General features: G+C 40.9%; 1 protein-coding gene across 6 annotated transcripts in view; it reads left to right on the plus strand.

Annotated features, from left to right (window-relative positions):
- USP6NL (USP6 N-terminal like) overlaps window positions 1-15481 on the plus strand; it is a 139385-nt gene that overhangs the window by 93932 nt on the left and 29972 nt on the right. For all 6 annotated transcript variants that reach the window (XM_042792749.1, XM_042792751.1, XM_042792750.1 and 3 more), the window contains 2 exons: window positions 11568-11675; window positions 14563-14672. In XM_042792749.1, coding sequence (XP_042648683.1) covers window positions 11568-11675; window positions 14563-14672 — 218 coding nt within the window. The remainder of the gene's footprint in view (window positions 1-11567; window positions 11676-14562; window positions 14673-15481) is intronic.

Genomic DNA, 15481 nt, shown 5'->3' on the forward strand with positions numbered 1-15481 from the left:
AAGGACAAGCGTGTTCCCAGGTCAAAGGGATGATCAAAAGAACTGTGTTACAGCTACTTCATTTGCAAAGAGAATGTTAAATACGACCTTTCAGGTAACACAGTATCTATGTGTTGTCTAAGCAGCAGTGGTCTTCCTCTTCAGCCGTCGGTGACATCAGTCCGTGATACACTGATTTAACTGAATAGTCCTCTATTCACCAAGCATGCAGAAGGTGTAGCAGATCAGCTGAGCAGAAAGAGTTTCGGTTCATATAACAAATTATAGTCTGAACTATAAATAGCGGTAGGAATAATTCAATATGTTCATAAAGGGGATGAACTTTGCTTGAGGCTAGGAAAATTTTTCACTGATTATTGAACTCTGGTGGAGCACATGAGACTTTATAAACAAGGGTGTTTTCCTTATTCTTTCTCACATGTGGTAAGTGAACCAGAATATACAGAATAAAGAAACAGCCTCCTCCTCTCCCCGAATGTGCAGTGGAAAGTCAGACATTATTTGTCACTGCTCTTTATGGAAAGCCTGGTGTTTTTCTCAGGGTTGTACAAAACTCAAAAATAAAGGCATTTTTTATCTGAAAGTGTGTAGGAAGAAGGCACCAGCTTTCCATGCTCGCCTTCCTGAAGCATGGAAGCAATAGCTGCAAGAACAATTCTGACTCTTGCTTTCTGTCTTTGCTTCATTGGATAAAATGGTTAACACTAGAGGAACAAATTGCTAAAGAAAATGAACAGGCCATATCTTAAAAGATTCACTTCACCTGACACTCCCGTGGTTTCTGTGCAGTCAGACTGCTCCTGAAATCAGCATTGTTTAGACACCACACTGAAGGGAACATTGCAGCAACAACAATAATAATGTTGTAGGGTTATAGATTATAATTGTAGTGATGGCTTGGTTTTGGAAAATGACATACCTGAGAGATGCTTGTGTTCTTAAAAAGAGAGCAAAGGAGAGTCAGAGAAGGTGATGAACCCAGGAATAGAGAAGATAGGTACAAAGTACAGGACTTCAGACAGCCCATTTGTAATGAGCCTTCAGAATATACAGCTGAGAGAGTTTTGGCTTGAAGAAATCTCTTCATATTGTACACATACTGTAAATGAATCCATATATTTGATTACATTATCCAAAACTGTCATATGCTTAATTGCAAAATACAGTTTTCATTTAATACTCTTGCAGAGCTGCCTATAGACTGCTTCATTTTTTTCTTCCCATCGTAATTTCACAAGGAGAATTAATGAGAAGACATTAAAACACTGATGTGTGTGTGTGCGCGCGCAAGAGATGCTTCAATTTACATCTTCGCCTGATCTTTATTGCAGATGAATATCTCAAGAGAGATGGGGTGCTCTGGGAACTTCATGCTGTTTTCCCATTAGAACTTCTGTGCTTAAACCTAATTAAAAAAAAAGGGGGTGTGTGTATGTGAGGAATGGAAGACAACAATGTGTGACCATGAGGAACTGGAAAGAGATGGAAGAGTTGTCACATTGAGACCAAAAATGTGCCGGTCTCTACCGTATTTCAATAATGATTTTATTATGTCATCTTTCATTAGAAAGATGACATAATAAACCGAACCATTTACAATTCCACAACCATGTAAAATCATAGAATGGTTTGGGTTGGAAGGGACCTTAAAAATTTTCTAGTTCCAACCCCCCTGCCATGGGCAGAGACACCTTCCACCAGACCAGGCTGCTCCAACCTGGCCTTGAACCCTTCTAGGAAGGGGGCAGCCACAACTTTCCTGGGCACCCTGTGCCAGCGCCTTACCACCCTCACTGTGAAGAATTTCTTCCTTATACCTATTCTAAATCTATCTTCTTTCAGTTTAAAACCATTACCCGTTGTCCTATCACTACACTCCCTGATAAAGAGTCCCTCCCCATCTTTCCTGTAGCCCCTTTTAAGCACTGGAAGGCTGCTATAAGGTCTTCCCGGAGCCTTCTCTTCTCCAGGCTGAACAACCCCAGCTCTCTCAGCTTGTCTTTGTAAGGGAGGTGCTTCAGCCCCCTGATCATCTTTGTGGACCTGCTTGAGCAAGTCCATGTCCTACATAAGAAGGTGATGCCAGAGCTGGATGCAGTACTGAGAGTGGTATCTCAGGAGAGTGGAGTAGATGATGAGAATCGTCTCTCTCAACCTGCTGGTTGAGCTTCTTTTAATGCAGCCAAGGATACGGTTGGCTTTCTGGGCTGCAAATGCACATTGCTAGTTCATATTTAGCTTCCCAAGTCCTCTGCAGGGCTGTTCTGAATCCACACGTTGCCCTGCCTGTATTTTTGCTTGGGATTGCCCTGACCCATTTGCTCCCGCACTTGCCTTGTAGAACTTTGTAAGGTTTGCACAGGTGCACCTCTCAAGTCTATCAGAGTCCCTCTGGATGGCATCCCTTCCCTCCAGCATGTTGATTACACCACACATTTTGGTGTTGCCACTGAACTTGCTGAGAGTGCACTCAATCACACTGTCCATGTTGCTGACAAAGATGTTAAACAGCGCTGGTCCCAACACTGACCCCTGAGGAACACCACTCGTCACTGCTCTCTGCTCGGACATCGAGCTATTGACCACAACACTTCGAGTGTGACCATCCAGCCAATTCCTTATCCACTGAATGGTTCATCCATCAAATCCATGTCTCTAAAGTTTAGAGACGAGGATGTTGTGTGGGACAGCATCAGATGCTTTGCGTAAGTCAACGTAGATGACTCCAGTTGATCTTCCCTTACCCACCAATGCTGTAACCATGTCATAGAAGGCCACCAGATTTGTCAGGCACAGCTTGCCCTTAGTGAAGCCATGTTGGCTGTCATCAATCATCTTATTTTCCATGTGCCCTAACATAGTGTCATGGTTTGAGCCCAAAAGGCGACTGAGCCCTTCACTCACCCCTTCCCCCTCAGGAAAGGGAAGGCAAAAATAAAACAAAAAGCTCAGGAATCAAGATAAGGACAGGGAGGGGTGACTCACCCATTATGGTCATGGACAAAAGACAGATTCAGACAAAAGATGTTAAGGGAAGAAAAAAAAAAGCATCACTTTAATTCAAGCACTAACAACAACACTTAAAGACAAGGTGGGACAGTGAGAAGCATTGCCATATCTTAAAAACACCTCCCCCTATACCTTCCTTCTTCCTGGGCTCAGTTTTGTTCCTGATTTTTCTACCTTCTTCCCCCCCCAGAAGAGCAGAGGGCAGAGAAGGGAGTTTATGATCAGTCTGCCACTCTTTCCTCATCAGGTGGGTGGGGGGGAACTCTAAACATTTCATCCCCAGCTCCCCGTGGCTCCCCTCTCACTGGAGACAAGCCTTCTCTGGCATAAGTTCTTCCCACAGGATGCAGCCATTCCCCTGCTGATCTGGTGTGGGTCTCCCCTGTGTGGTGCAGTCCTCCCAGAGCCAAACTGTAACGTCAGGGGCTTCTTCTCCTCTCAAGAGTCCTGGTGTCCTTCAAGTGCAGCCACCGGTCCTTGTGTTGGCTCCTCCACAGCCTCCAGGTCGGCCTCTACTCCACTGTGGACCTCCATGAGTGGTGGGGTGGGCGGCCCTGTCTCAGCACAGGATACAGGCTGGGTCTCTGCTCTAGTGCACCTCCCTCCCTTCTTCCTCCTTCCTTTCACTGACCTCAGTGTTCGCATAGGTGTCCTTTTCACAACTCCTCCCAACTCCAGCTCCCTGGGTTCCCCTTCTTAGATACATTACCACAAAGGTGCAGCCACCGTCTCTAATTGGCTCGGCCTTGGCCAGAGGTGGATTGAACTTGGAGCTGGGGGAGCTTTGGGGAGCTCTGAGAATCTTCTCACAGGGGCTACCGCTGTAGCCCCATCCCCTGCCACAAAAAACCCCTTCACACACACAAACCCAGCACACATAGTTTGCAGGAGGATCACTCCATGTTCTTGCCAGACACAGGGGTGAGACTGTGTTGTGGTTTAGGCCAGATTGACAGCCAACCACAATGCAGCACCTCTCTCTCCCTTCCCCTCCGGCAATGAGAAGGGACAGAGAGCCAGGCTTGGGGTTCAAGATAGGACTGGGATGGGGGAAAATCCCCCTTTTATGATCACGAGCAAAAGGCAGACTCGTTAGGGGAAGAAAAAAAAAACCATACATTTATTACAGACACTAACAACACATAACAGAGTAGGACAGTGAGAAGCATTGCCATATCTCGAGAACACCTTCCCCCCACCCCTCCCTTCTTCCCGGGCTCAGTTCTGCTCCCGATATCTCTACCTCCTCCCCCAGTGGCGCAGGGGCAGGGAATGGGGGGTGCAGTCAGTGCTGCCACTTCCTTCATGTTCGGTGAGGGGAGTGTCCAAAACTTGTTCCCCCCTGCTCCATCGTGGTCCCCCTCTCACAGGAGACAGTCCTCCACAAACTTTCTCCGACTTGAATTCCTCCCATGGGCCGCAGCGTTCCCCACACTGCTCCGTCATGGGTCACTAACTTCCTCCGACTGGATTCTCTCCCACGGCTGCAGCCCTTCCCGAGCTGCTCCGGTGTGGGACACCCCCGCATGCTGCAATCCTCCCAGCACTGAATTACAGCAGCGGGGCTGCCTTTTCCCATGAGACCCCGGCCTTCTTCGGGCACAGAACCTTGATCATCTGAGCAGGAACAACAGGCTGTAAATCAATGTCTGCTCCACCGTAGATCTTCATGGGTGGCAGGGGGGGGCCGCCCTCCCATCTCCCCACAGGATACAGGGGGTTCTCTGCTCCTGCACACCTCCCCCCTCCTTTCTTCCTCCATTCCTCCACTGACCTTGGTGTTCATGCAGCTGCAGCAACTCCTCCTCACCAGTCCCACTGCATGTCACCACGTCCCTTCTTAAATATGTTATCGCAGAGGCGCAGCCAACTGGCTCAATTTCCCAAACAGAAGTGGAGCTGACGTGGAGCTGGGGGAGCTTCGAGAAGCTTCTCACAGGGGGCCGCCCCGATAGCCCCCTCCCCTGCCACCAAAAAACTCCACCACTCACTCAACCCAGGACAGACTGACTGGCCTGTAGTTCCTCGGGTCTTCCTTTTTTCCCTTTTTAAAAAATGGGGGGGTATGTTTCCCCTTTTCCAGTCAGCAAGAACTTCACCAAACTGCCATGACTTCTCAAATATGATGGATAGTGGCTTAGACACTTCATCCGCCAGTTCCCTCAGGACCTGCAGATGCATCTCATCAGGTCCCATGGACTTGTGCACCTTCAGGTTCCTTAGATGGTCTCAAACCTGATCTTCTACAGTGGGTAGGTCTTCATTCTCCCAGTCACCTCCTTTGTATTCTGCGACTTGGGTGGTGTGGCTGGAGTGGAGCGCTTGCTGCTGAAGTCTGAGGCAAAAAAGTCACTGAGTACCTCAGCCTTCTCCATATCCTGGGTAACCAGGTCTCCCGCTTCCTTCTGGAGAGGACCCACGTTTTCCATAGTCTTCCTTTTATCATGGACATACCTATAGAAGCTTTTCTTGTTGCCCTTGGCATCCTTGGCCAGATTTAATTCTACCAAGGCTTTGGCTTTCCTAACCTGAACCCTGGCTGCTTGGACAGTTTCTCTGTATCCATCCCAGACTACCTGTCCTTGCTTCAACCCTCTATAGGCTTCCTTTTTGTGACTGAGTTTATCCAGGAGCTCTTTGTTCATCCATGTAGGCCTCCTGGCGTTTTTTGCCTGACTTCCTCTTTGTATATAAAACTCCTTGATTCCTGTATGATTATTTAAGCATTCTTTCAGTGGAGTCATTGTGATTCTTCCAGATACCAGTCTCTGAAGTGTGTAACTGCCCTTGTGTCTTTGTGTGATTGATATTTGTCAAAACAAAGCTTTCATCTCCCCATCAGTTATTTCTTATGCAGGAAGTGTCACAGAGCAGCAAAGTTTGTGTTTCACTGTGGTCTTTCTGTAGTTTATGCTTTTATTTCCTATTTGTATGCTGCTGCTTAATAATCCAGAGTACAATCAACCACCACAGATAGTAAATCCTTTCTGGCTTAGTATGATCATAACTTTCAGGAAAGATTAAATAAAAATGTTTTATGTTATATTCCCATTTGAGTATTTCCACCAAAGTATTTCTGTATTTCACTGTCTACCTTCATCTATTTGTGATTGAAGTTGCCTAAATTGAGAGGAAAAGGAAGAAGAGAAACAATCAGGATAGCTGTCAATTTCTAGCTGTTCTGACATTCACACAGAATATAATAATCAAGTTTCCACTTAGTTTGGAGTCTGAACACAGGGCCCTAATGAAGAACCCTCTTCGCATTCCTGAGATTTTTTGAACAAGATTGAGCCTTCCCTTTATGCAACCCATAGAAGCTGAAGAACCTCTAAAGGCAGCAGCCTTTAAAAGTATATTTTCATTATAAATATACTTTCTTGTGAGACTTCAGATTTTAATTCTTATGCTTCTCATCACTGATTCTTTTTGAGGTGGCAGAGTCCCTCTACTGCTTGTGCAGCTATTCCTGACATAACTGAGAAAGTTTTATTTTCAAGAAAACCCGTTTTGTATCTTGCAGCAGCAAGAATGCCAGTTGCCACTCTTCAGCCTAGTGCTGTGTGATAGCAGACTCATTTCTTGTCTGGGAACTAACTGGGTTTATGAGATGGAGAGACTGAGGCAGGGGAAGGAACGGGAGGTTGTATGTTTTCTGTATTTTTTGCATGGAGGCCACACTGAATGTTGGATGTTATGGACTTAATTATTTGAGATGGTAGCTAATTTGGAATATTCCAAATTTGGAAGGTTTTTTTAAACTCTTGCTTTGTAAGCTTTTTAACTCATTCTATATATTCTCATTTCAAAATGGGAAGGTCCAATTTACAAGTCTAATTTTCTTTTGCATGAGAAGCTCCTTTTGAATTCCCAGGTGGAATGGGCCTCATCTAGTGTCCCACTTGTCCTACATACTTCAAGATCAACAGTAATAGTAATAATTGTAAGAGTTTATGACAGCTAGCTTTGGCTGAATATTAGCTGAATATTAGATGTGATAAAGAAATTGAACCTGTATTTTTATTTCAGTTGTGTTTATATAATTATATCTACTGAGGATGACTTTCTTTTTTCTGTGTTCTCTGCTGATGGAAATATACTGGATTCCATAACGGTATTCTTTGAATGATGCATGTTTTCATACAATGATTATCTGAACTTTGACTTTATAGACTTGCATTTTGGTTTGAGCTATTATTTTTAGAAAACATTAATTTTAAAGAAGTTGTTGAAGGTTGACTCATTATTTCATATCTCTAGAAGTAGAAGAAAGAGTAACTTGCTCAATTTTCTACTTTTAATTTTAATTATTAATTCAGAGAGAACAGAAGAGTAGATTAGGGTTTTGCAAGGATATAGGCCCAACCCAGTGTTTCTCAACATATTTTCAAACATATATTACATAAGGAAATAAAAGACGGAAGAGGGCAGTAATATGGTATTTATGGTAAAGACATTGTTAGTTAATCATCAGTTTGCTCATTTATATTTTCTGTAATTGTTTGGTGACTGAATGATTATTGAAAATTAGTTTTTCTGTGAAGCATGTGGGGGTTCTTCCCCCCCACCCCGAAATGCAGTGCAGCTGTGTCATTTTCCCAGAAATCGCAGAATGACACAGGATCACAGAATGGTTGAGGTTGGAAAGGACCTCTGAAGTTCTTCTGGTCCAGCTTCCCTGCTCAAGCAGGGCCACCTACAGCCAGCTGCCCTGGACAGCTTTTGAGTATCTCCAAGGATGGAGCCTCCACAACCTCCCTGGATAACCTGTGCCAGTGCTCGGTCACCCTCACAGTGACAAAGTGTTTCCTGATGTTCAGAGGGAACCTCCTGTGTTTCCGTTTGTGCCCATTGCCTCTGGTCCTGTCACTGGGCACCACCAAAAAGAGCCTGGCTCTGTTCTCCTCTTTGTACCCTCCCTCCAGGTGTTGATATACGTTGATAAGATCCCCCTGAGCCTGCTTTTCTCCATGCTGAACAGTCCCAGTTCTCTCAGCCTTTCCTCACAGCATAGATGGTCAAGTCTCTATCTTTTTAGGCCTTTGGACTCTCTCCAGTATGTCCATGTCTGTCTTGTACCGAGGAGCTCAGAACGGGACACACTACTCCAGGTGTGGCCTCACCACTGATGAGCAGAGGGGAAGGATCAGCTCCCTCAATCTGCTGCCAATACTTTATCTAATGCGGCCCAAGATACCATTCACCTTCTTTGCTGCAAGCGTACATCGCTGGCTCCTGTTCAACTTGGTGTTTGCCAGGACCCCTGGGTCCTTTTCTGCCAAGCTGCTTTCCACCTGGGCAGCCCCCAGCACGTACTGGGGCATGGTGTTCGTCCTCAGGTGCAGGATTTTACTCCTCCTCAGTGAACTTCATGAAGTTCCCATTATCCCATTTTTCCAGGTTGTAAAGGTCCTTCTGGGTGGCAGCGTGACCCTCTGGCATATCAGCCACTCCTCAGTTTTTCATTGTACATAAAATTATTCACAGTTGTTTCCACATTACTGTTTGTGTAATGGAGCCTGTGCCATGAAAGCTTCTGTTCTTGAGTTACATTTCTTTCTCACCTGGCAGACCGTGAGAGTCTTTATTCTCATGTTCTGCTGACTCTGTCAGCAGGATCTTGTAATGACTTGGGGATGACTGAAAGCTTTTTTCTCTGCCTAAATAAAAGAATAGTTGGAACAGCAGAGTCAGCTGGATACAGATCTAAAATGGTTTGCAAGAAGCTCTGAATGTTATTCGTGTTTATTATATCAGATAGTGCAATAATTCTAGTATTAGCTACTGAAAATATTTGATTTCCTGATTTTTTTTTTTTGGCATAACTGTAGTGGGCTAATGAAACTGCTGGTCTCTCCATCCTTTCCACTCTTTTGAAAGTTATATTTACCAGCTCATTTTTCAAGCGTTGCTTTTAAAAGTGCTTTCAAAATTCTCTATCTCAGTTTTTACTTACTACTTCAAGTGCTTCTCTAGTGTTTGACTTTTTAAGTCTGGGAGGTGCAGTAGGGGGGAAAACTGTATATGCCATAGATTTCTCTGAAACTGGTTGTTCTTCTCCGTCAGTTTTATCTCCTGAAAAAAAATAGAGCAGCCCCATACTTTGGATAGTTTGAATTTGTTTTAATTCTATTTCAGTAAGAAACTACTATTACAAAGGCTTATTTCTGGTCTTTGATGTCCACTTGATCCCCCAAAATATCAATTTAGAACAGCAGTAGTCTTGAGAATTTATTCTTCAACAATCATTCTTCATTAATGACCTTATGGTTGTTGGAGGCATTTGAAAACAAGTTACAAATTTATAATTAACTGGCAGAAGTGTTTGTTATCAGGGTACACTGTTGTTGTACCATTGGTCTCAGGAATACAGCTACATGTCACTGGAGACATACAATACTGCTTTTTTTTACTTTTTTTCTTTCATGTTCCTAGAAAAGATTTGTCAAATTTGGCTCAGCCTGTTTTCCAGCAGACAGGCTAATTTCTTCTCAGGATGACCACTGCAATTGGTTTTGTTTGGTTTTCAAAAGATTGAATTATCCTCTCTCTGAGAAGCAGTTATCCTTGTGTCTGCATTGACACATACTGATTCTCTGTGTGAGCTGAAGTCTGGATATATGTCTATACAGAACAGCCTTATAACACTGGATATGTGGTTCTTTATCCTTACAGAAGAAACTGTACTGTCATAACTGTGCTCACACTAGAAGTGTTGCTGCTTTAGAATTCTTAATAATATTAAAGCAGCAAAGTTTTTTTTAAAAAGCACATTTTCTTTGTGGACAGCCTTCAGCATTGCTGTTGCATTTTATACAAGTTTAAAATTTCTGTTTGATAAGGGGACAAGACAAAAAGTCATAACCTTACTTGTGTAAGAGTTACACATTCTAAAATCCAGACATGAATCCTTACTAGCATTAAAGACACCTTCAAAGATCTGATATATCCCAAACAGCAGGAGGTTTGCAAATGTACTGCAATGAGGGGTTCATCAATCTTCCAAAACTGAAAATGTTAAATACGTGAAAAAGAAAAAAGGATTCTGTCTTTGGTGAGGACATTTCTTTTAAAACGCTTCTCGTTACAAACATTACCTTTATAAATGTTTCAAGGAAGTGGTAACTTTGTCAATTGAAAATTTTAAGGTCTAACTGTCGTTGTAGGTTAAATGCAAAGAATAGATTTTTGTGTGTGTGTGTGTGTGCTTTGTTCTCTTTTAAATCTAATTGTCTCTCTGTGCCATCTTTAAAAAAATGGTAAAACCAGAAGTTCACAAAGGTTCATTTTCTTTGTTAAAGTTCTCTGTTTTTCCTTTTCCTAGACATGCCTTCTGAAAGATAACATTTTTTTGGTGTTTTTAGAATTGCTAAGATTCAGTTGCTCTGAAGCTTTGCTTATCTTGAGTCTCTCCTGGCTGCGTAAAGCCAAGACTTTAGACAGCTAGTCCATCTGTCTCTGTTTAGAGGCCCTTCATGCTCTTAAATGCTGCAGCATAAAGAGACACAAATCAGAAGAGAACTGAGGAAGCCAGTTGTCAGTGCTCCTGATTTTTTCAAATAAGCCCAGTAAGAACCAAACCACTGAATGAGAGTGCAAGAGCAGTGACATGTCAGAGGCAAGACTCACAAATAGTTTATATAATGACTCTAGTTACGCACAGGTACTGAGTTATCCCCTTCTGACCTGTTTCTAATATAACCTTTACATGTCAGAACAGAATGTGCCAGGCATGGGGAATTTAATTTTCGATTTCACAGCTAAGAATTGTATGTGGTTTTGGCAGATTGTTCTGTATTCTTAGAAACTGTAGCTAGAATATCTTTTATATGTTGTTTTAGTGTGAATGTTTTAATATGCATGTAGAAAACTGTTTATTAGTTTAGAAATACGATTTGAAGTCTGTTAGTTTTAGAAATGGCACATTCTGGTTTTCTTGGTGATCTCACATGTTTGTTTGGTATGCATATATACCTCTCAGCACACTGTTGCAGTTTTACAAGAATTCAAAAATCAATTATCCTTTTTTTTTTTTAAAAAAAAACCCTGGTAATCTTTAAGGCTTTGTGATATTGCTGATTGCCTTTCAACATTCCCATTTATAGTTTGTAATTATAGTGAGTTATTTGTGGCTTGTCCTGAAATATTGTGTTACTAAGGATCTGATTTTTTTGGGTCTAAATTACAAAATTTGGAGTAGTCTTTGCAATATTTGCACACTAAGTGCTGCTCAGCAGAGGTCATACAATTTTGATAGGCCTTCTGCATGCTAAAGACCTGGCTTGTAAGCATCACCTGCATGGAGTGATGTTTTGGCCTGTGTGTCTATTTTGTTCCCTGGGCCTCTGCTGATTCTGTCAACAGATGTCCCAGATGATGTCACTGGACACTTTCAGTCCCTCAGAAGACACTGGAATACTTTGTCCCCAGCAGGTCATCCCTTTGCTAGAACAAGCGATACAATTGTATTTTTCTCTTTAGCATGTTGTATGTCACTGTTCCTTTTGTTCTGAATGCTGTAGATTGTACTGCATTTGTATTTTCTTCTCTTTTTACAGTTTCACAGGAGAATTTATAAAGGAATTCCACTGCAGTTCAGAGGGCAGGTCTGGTCTTTACTACTTGATGTCCCTAAAATGAAAGAAGAAATGAAAGACTTTTATAATGTGAGTTTGTAGAATTTCTACTTAATTAAAACATTTTGGACACTAAGACTACAGGCTTTATTAAGCTATTTTTATTATGCAGTGTTTAAAAAAATAGATTAAAAATTGCATTAAACTCTACTGCTTGTTTTAGCTAGGAAAAAGGATATTTATTGAAAACCACTTTCTCAGTTTATTGTTTGATTCTGTAATTCATGTAACTAATTTGATACTATTTTAATTTCTTTCCCCATCCTCAAATACTTGCAAAAGCCCTTCTAAAAGCAAAGCAAAACAAAATAAGAAAAAAAAACCTTGTCCCATTAAGAAGACAGAAACCTCTGAAACTACAGCTCTTTGAGAAGTGTCTACTAACGAAGGACCTTGTTAGTTGAATATCAGTAAGAGGAGTTCCAGAATTCTGGAGGAGATGGAGGTTGGTGCCTTAATCTTGCACAAGCCAGAACAAGGTGGCAATACTTCTGCCATCTCACCTCCAAGTGAAGCTTAGAGTTCCCCTACAAAGCACTGTCTGGTTACTTGATTTTATTTTCAGAGGTGCAACTGATGACAGGATGTTAACCCCAGAAAATTTTACAGTCATAAATTGACCACTTAAGCATATATCTCCTACTTTGAATGTAAAGAAAATAGCTGTGTGTTAACCCCCCAGCCCCCATCCACACCCTGGGTAGCAGTTAAAGCAACCTCTGAATTATTATGGTTATGTTCCTCTAAATTTTTCCCCTCCTAAATCTACTTTTTCCTGTGGATGTGAATACAGCTGATGGCCATCAGAGCTAAACTTCAGACCTAAGAGTAGACAGTAAGGCTCATGTGAAGGGTAGTAAATTAGGCAGAAAGAGAATCAAATCCTTTAAAATTCTGTCTTCTCTCTGTCTCTCTTTCTGCTAAAGGATTATAGGGAAAGTTTAGCTTACAGAAATGCAATTTAGTATTACAGAGTTTTTGAATTTTTCCTCACAGGCATTTAAATGTTCACTGCCTTTTAAAGAAATAATGTCCAGAGTTTCAAGGAGATGCATTGCTTGTTTGATTTTGGCATTTTCTATTAGCACTTTTTTGGAGCTGAGATTTTGGGACTGCGTAGACAAGGCATCATGTAAGATCATGAAAGATGTTGGCATTGATGTTATCTAAATTTCGGTGTCTGTGATCTTCGTCTTAAATTTTTTACCACTCTCTAGTTGACAGGCTGCTCTTTCTGACTATTATGTTTTGTTTAACTTCCTAAGTAAGACTAGTGGCAGATCCAAAAGGGATAAAACAAAGTTCATGCTGAATAATGTAGTTGTGGGAAAGTATACTGAGTAAAATTAGAAGCATTTAAAAATAGGAGAATTCATTTCAGAAATTATTAATGCCATCTAGTGCTCAATGCAAAACAAAAAAGTGTTTGTAGTTAAGATATAGAAGTAGAAGGAGTTTCTTCCATCATTATCCTAGCTTGTTTATTTGCGATAAGCTCATTTTACTGCTGTCCATTTTTCCCATTTCCTGAAGTGATATTAACACTTCTCATTACAAGTATCACTTACAAATCTCACACCTTAAAATTAGAAGGAAAATAGACACATTTGCTGTAGGTCAAACAGCTTTTTTCATTTCTCTGTTCAGGGAAATTACCAGCTCTTAATCTTCTGTCTGTATCTCAAACTCTAGGTACCTTTTCTTTTTACTCATGCTAGAGTCTCTCATGATAGCAAGGTCTCAGATAAATCATAGTTTCTGGGTCCTTGTGCCACCTTAAAACTGTAAAATTTCTCTTCACCTCTTTTCTGTCCGGGGGACAAATCATTCTGGATGTTAGTACTTTAGATTATATCGAACGGTGCATGAAGCTGGGGTTGTGGTCAGTGTTAATGTGGTTTATGGCTGCTACCAGGTGGTTCAGTGACAGGTACAGGTAATTCCCAATGTGCCTGACGTTTCTGGTTGTATTCAACAGACTGAATGGATGTTATTGTTCCCTGTTTGATCCCTTTGGGGTTTTTTTCTTATTATTTTTGTCTTTAAATCTTTTTGTTTTCTTGCAATCAGAATCTGTAGAGTTTTGCCTTTTGATTGTCTGTGGTGGTGTTCTTTAATAATGGCTGCTTAGATGTGATGTTTTGAAAATAGAATGTTGAATCCAGTTGGAAATGTCTTGCAAACTCAACTTTTAGCGACAGAAATGAGAATGAATGAATGAATGGTGAAAGAAAATTATTGTAAGTTCAGAAAATAAGGTGGCAATCTAACCTGTGCAGGCTTCTTAAGTATTCAATTGCAAAATTGGGTTTAATTATAAAACATTAAAGCAAGTGCTAAAGTAGAGGTATTCTGCAACTAAATTCGATCAGAACAGAGAGACAGAGGAAATGACTAGAGAAATGTCCATTATTTATACATAGATAATAACTGGCAGCTATGTGCTATTACTTCTGTGTAGAGAAGAAGGCAGGAAAAGTATGAAACCCACAGTAAATCATTTGCTGAAAGTCCAGTCTGGAACACTTACATCTTAGGTTCTTGTTCCTGAGTAGTAAAATTCACTTTCTGCCTTTCTCCAGTGATGTGTCTACCTAAGAAATGACAATTAGAAATTTGAAATGCTGAAACATAACCTTGAATATGGACAGTGAATGGTGTGTCACAAAAATGTGTATTTATGGGATTGGTCTTTTTACATCTATACTGTGTGAATGTGTCTGACTCTATAGAATTTATATACATATCTGCATATTTTGGAAGTTAAAATTGTTGTCTTGTGAGTGGTTATTCTATATTAAGTGTTTCAAATCATGAGATGTCAAGTACTTCAATATAGGTGTACAGTCGGGCAGGTTTCTGCTATTTTGGAGTTCACAATTTTGAACTTAATTTCTGTCCTTTACTGTTTTCCCAGAAATTGAAGTGTCAAGCACGAGGGTCTTCGCCAGATATTAGGCAAATTGATCTTGATGTAAATCGAACATATAGAGATCATATCATGTTCCGAGACAGATACGGTGTTAAGTAAGTAAATAAAGAGGGGTTTTTTTGCTTGTCTTAAAACTGTCTTCTGAGTTGTCTCAAGCCTCTTTGACCTATACGAGCATATTGAATTTAAGTTCTAGACTTTCAATCAGGATTGTCTGTGTGCGATAATGTAATTACTGTTACTACCGCAAAACCAGGCGGTTGCTTCCAGCCAACTGGTTTTCCCTCACTATGAGGTGGTCAGTAGCATTCAAAGAAAACCATTTCTAAACTGTTCTCATCTTGTTTCATGTTTAATAAAGAGTCTCAGTTACTGTAAATACAAATGCAGATTGATTATGCAATCATTTTATTTAACGGTGTATTTTCAAAAGCAAAATAACTTTTTGCATCTCTAATAACTTTTTGCTTCCCAGAGATCTTAGCCCTCCTTTGGATTTTATATTCCTCTTCTTCTAGTACGTAATTCAGAACCAAATAAAGCAGTATTGTATATGTGAGCATTTAATTTTTTGCAAATGTAGGCCTTAAAGCTTTTGGATTTCTTCAAAATATTGGGGTGTTTTTACTGTTATTGGATGAGGAATATTAGGCAGCTGTCATCTTTAAAAATGCTTAATAGTGAAATAAGTGGCAATACAAATATCAGTATTGCAGCATCAGCACCCTGCTGAGATGAAAAGGGTATTTTTTCCCTTCTGTGACCATATTAGTTCAGTTTTTAATCTCCTTTTCTTTCCAAGACAGATTCTATGGTAGTCTATTTTCAAAAAGCAGTACTCAAAGCACTGTGGAATTTAATGTGATAATAAAACAAACATTTTCTTATGTTATTATTCTAGCTA

Source organism: Tyto alba, unplaced genomic scaffold, assembly GCF_018691265.1.
Source record: "Tyto alba isolate M040663 unplaced genomic scaffold, T.alba_DEE_v4.0 Super-Scaffold_2, whole genome shotgun sequence".
Taxonomy (NCBI): domain Eukaryota; kingdom Metazoa; phylum Chordata; class Aves; order Strigiformes; family Tytonidae; genus Tyto; species Tyto alba.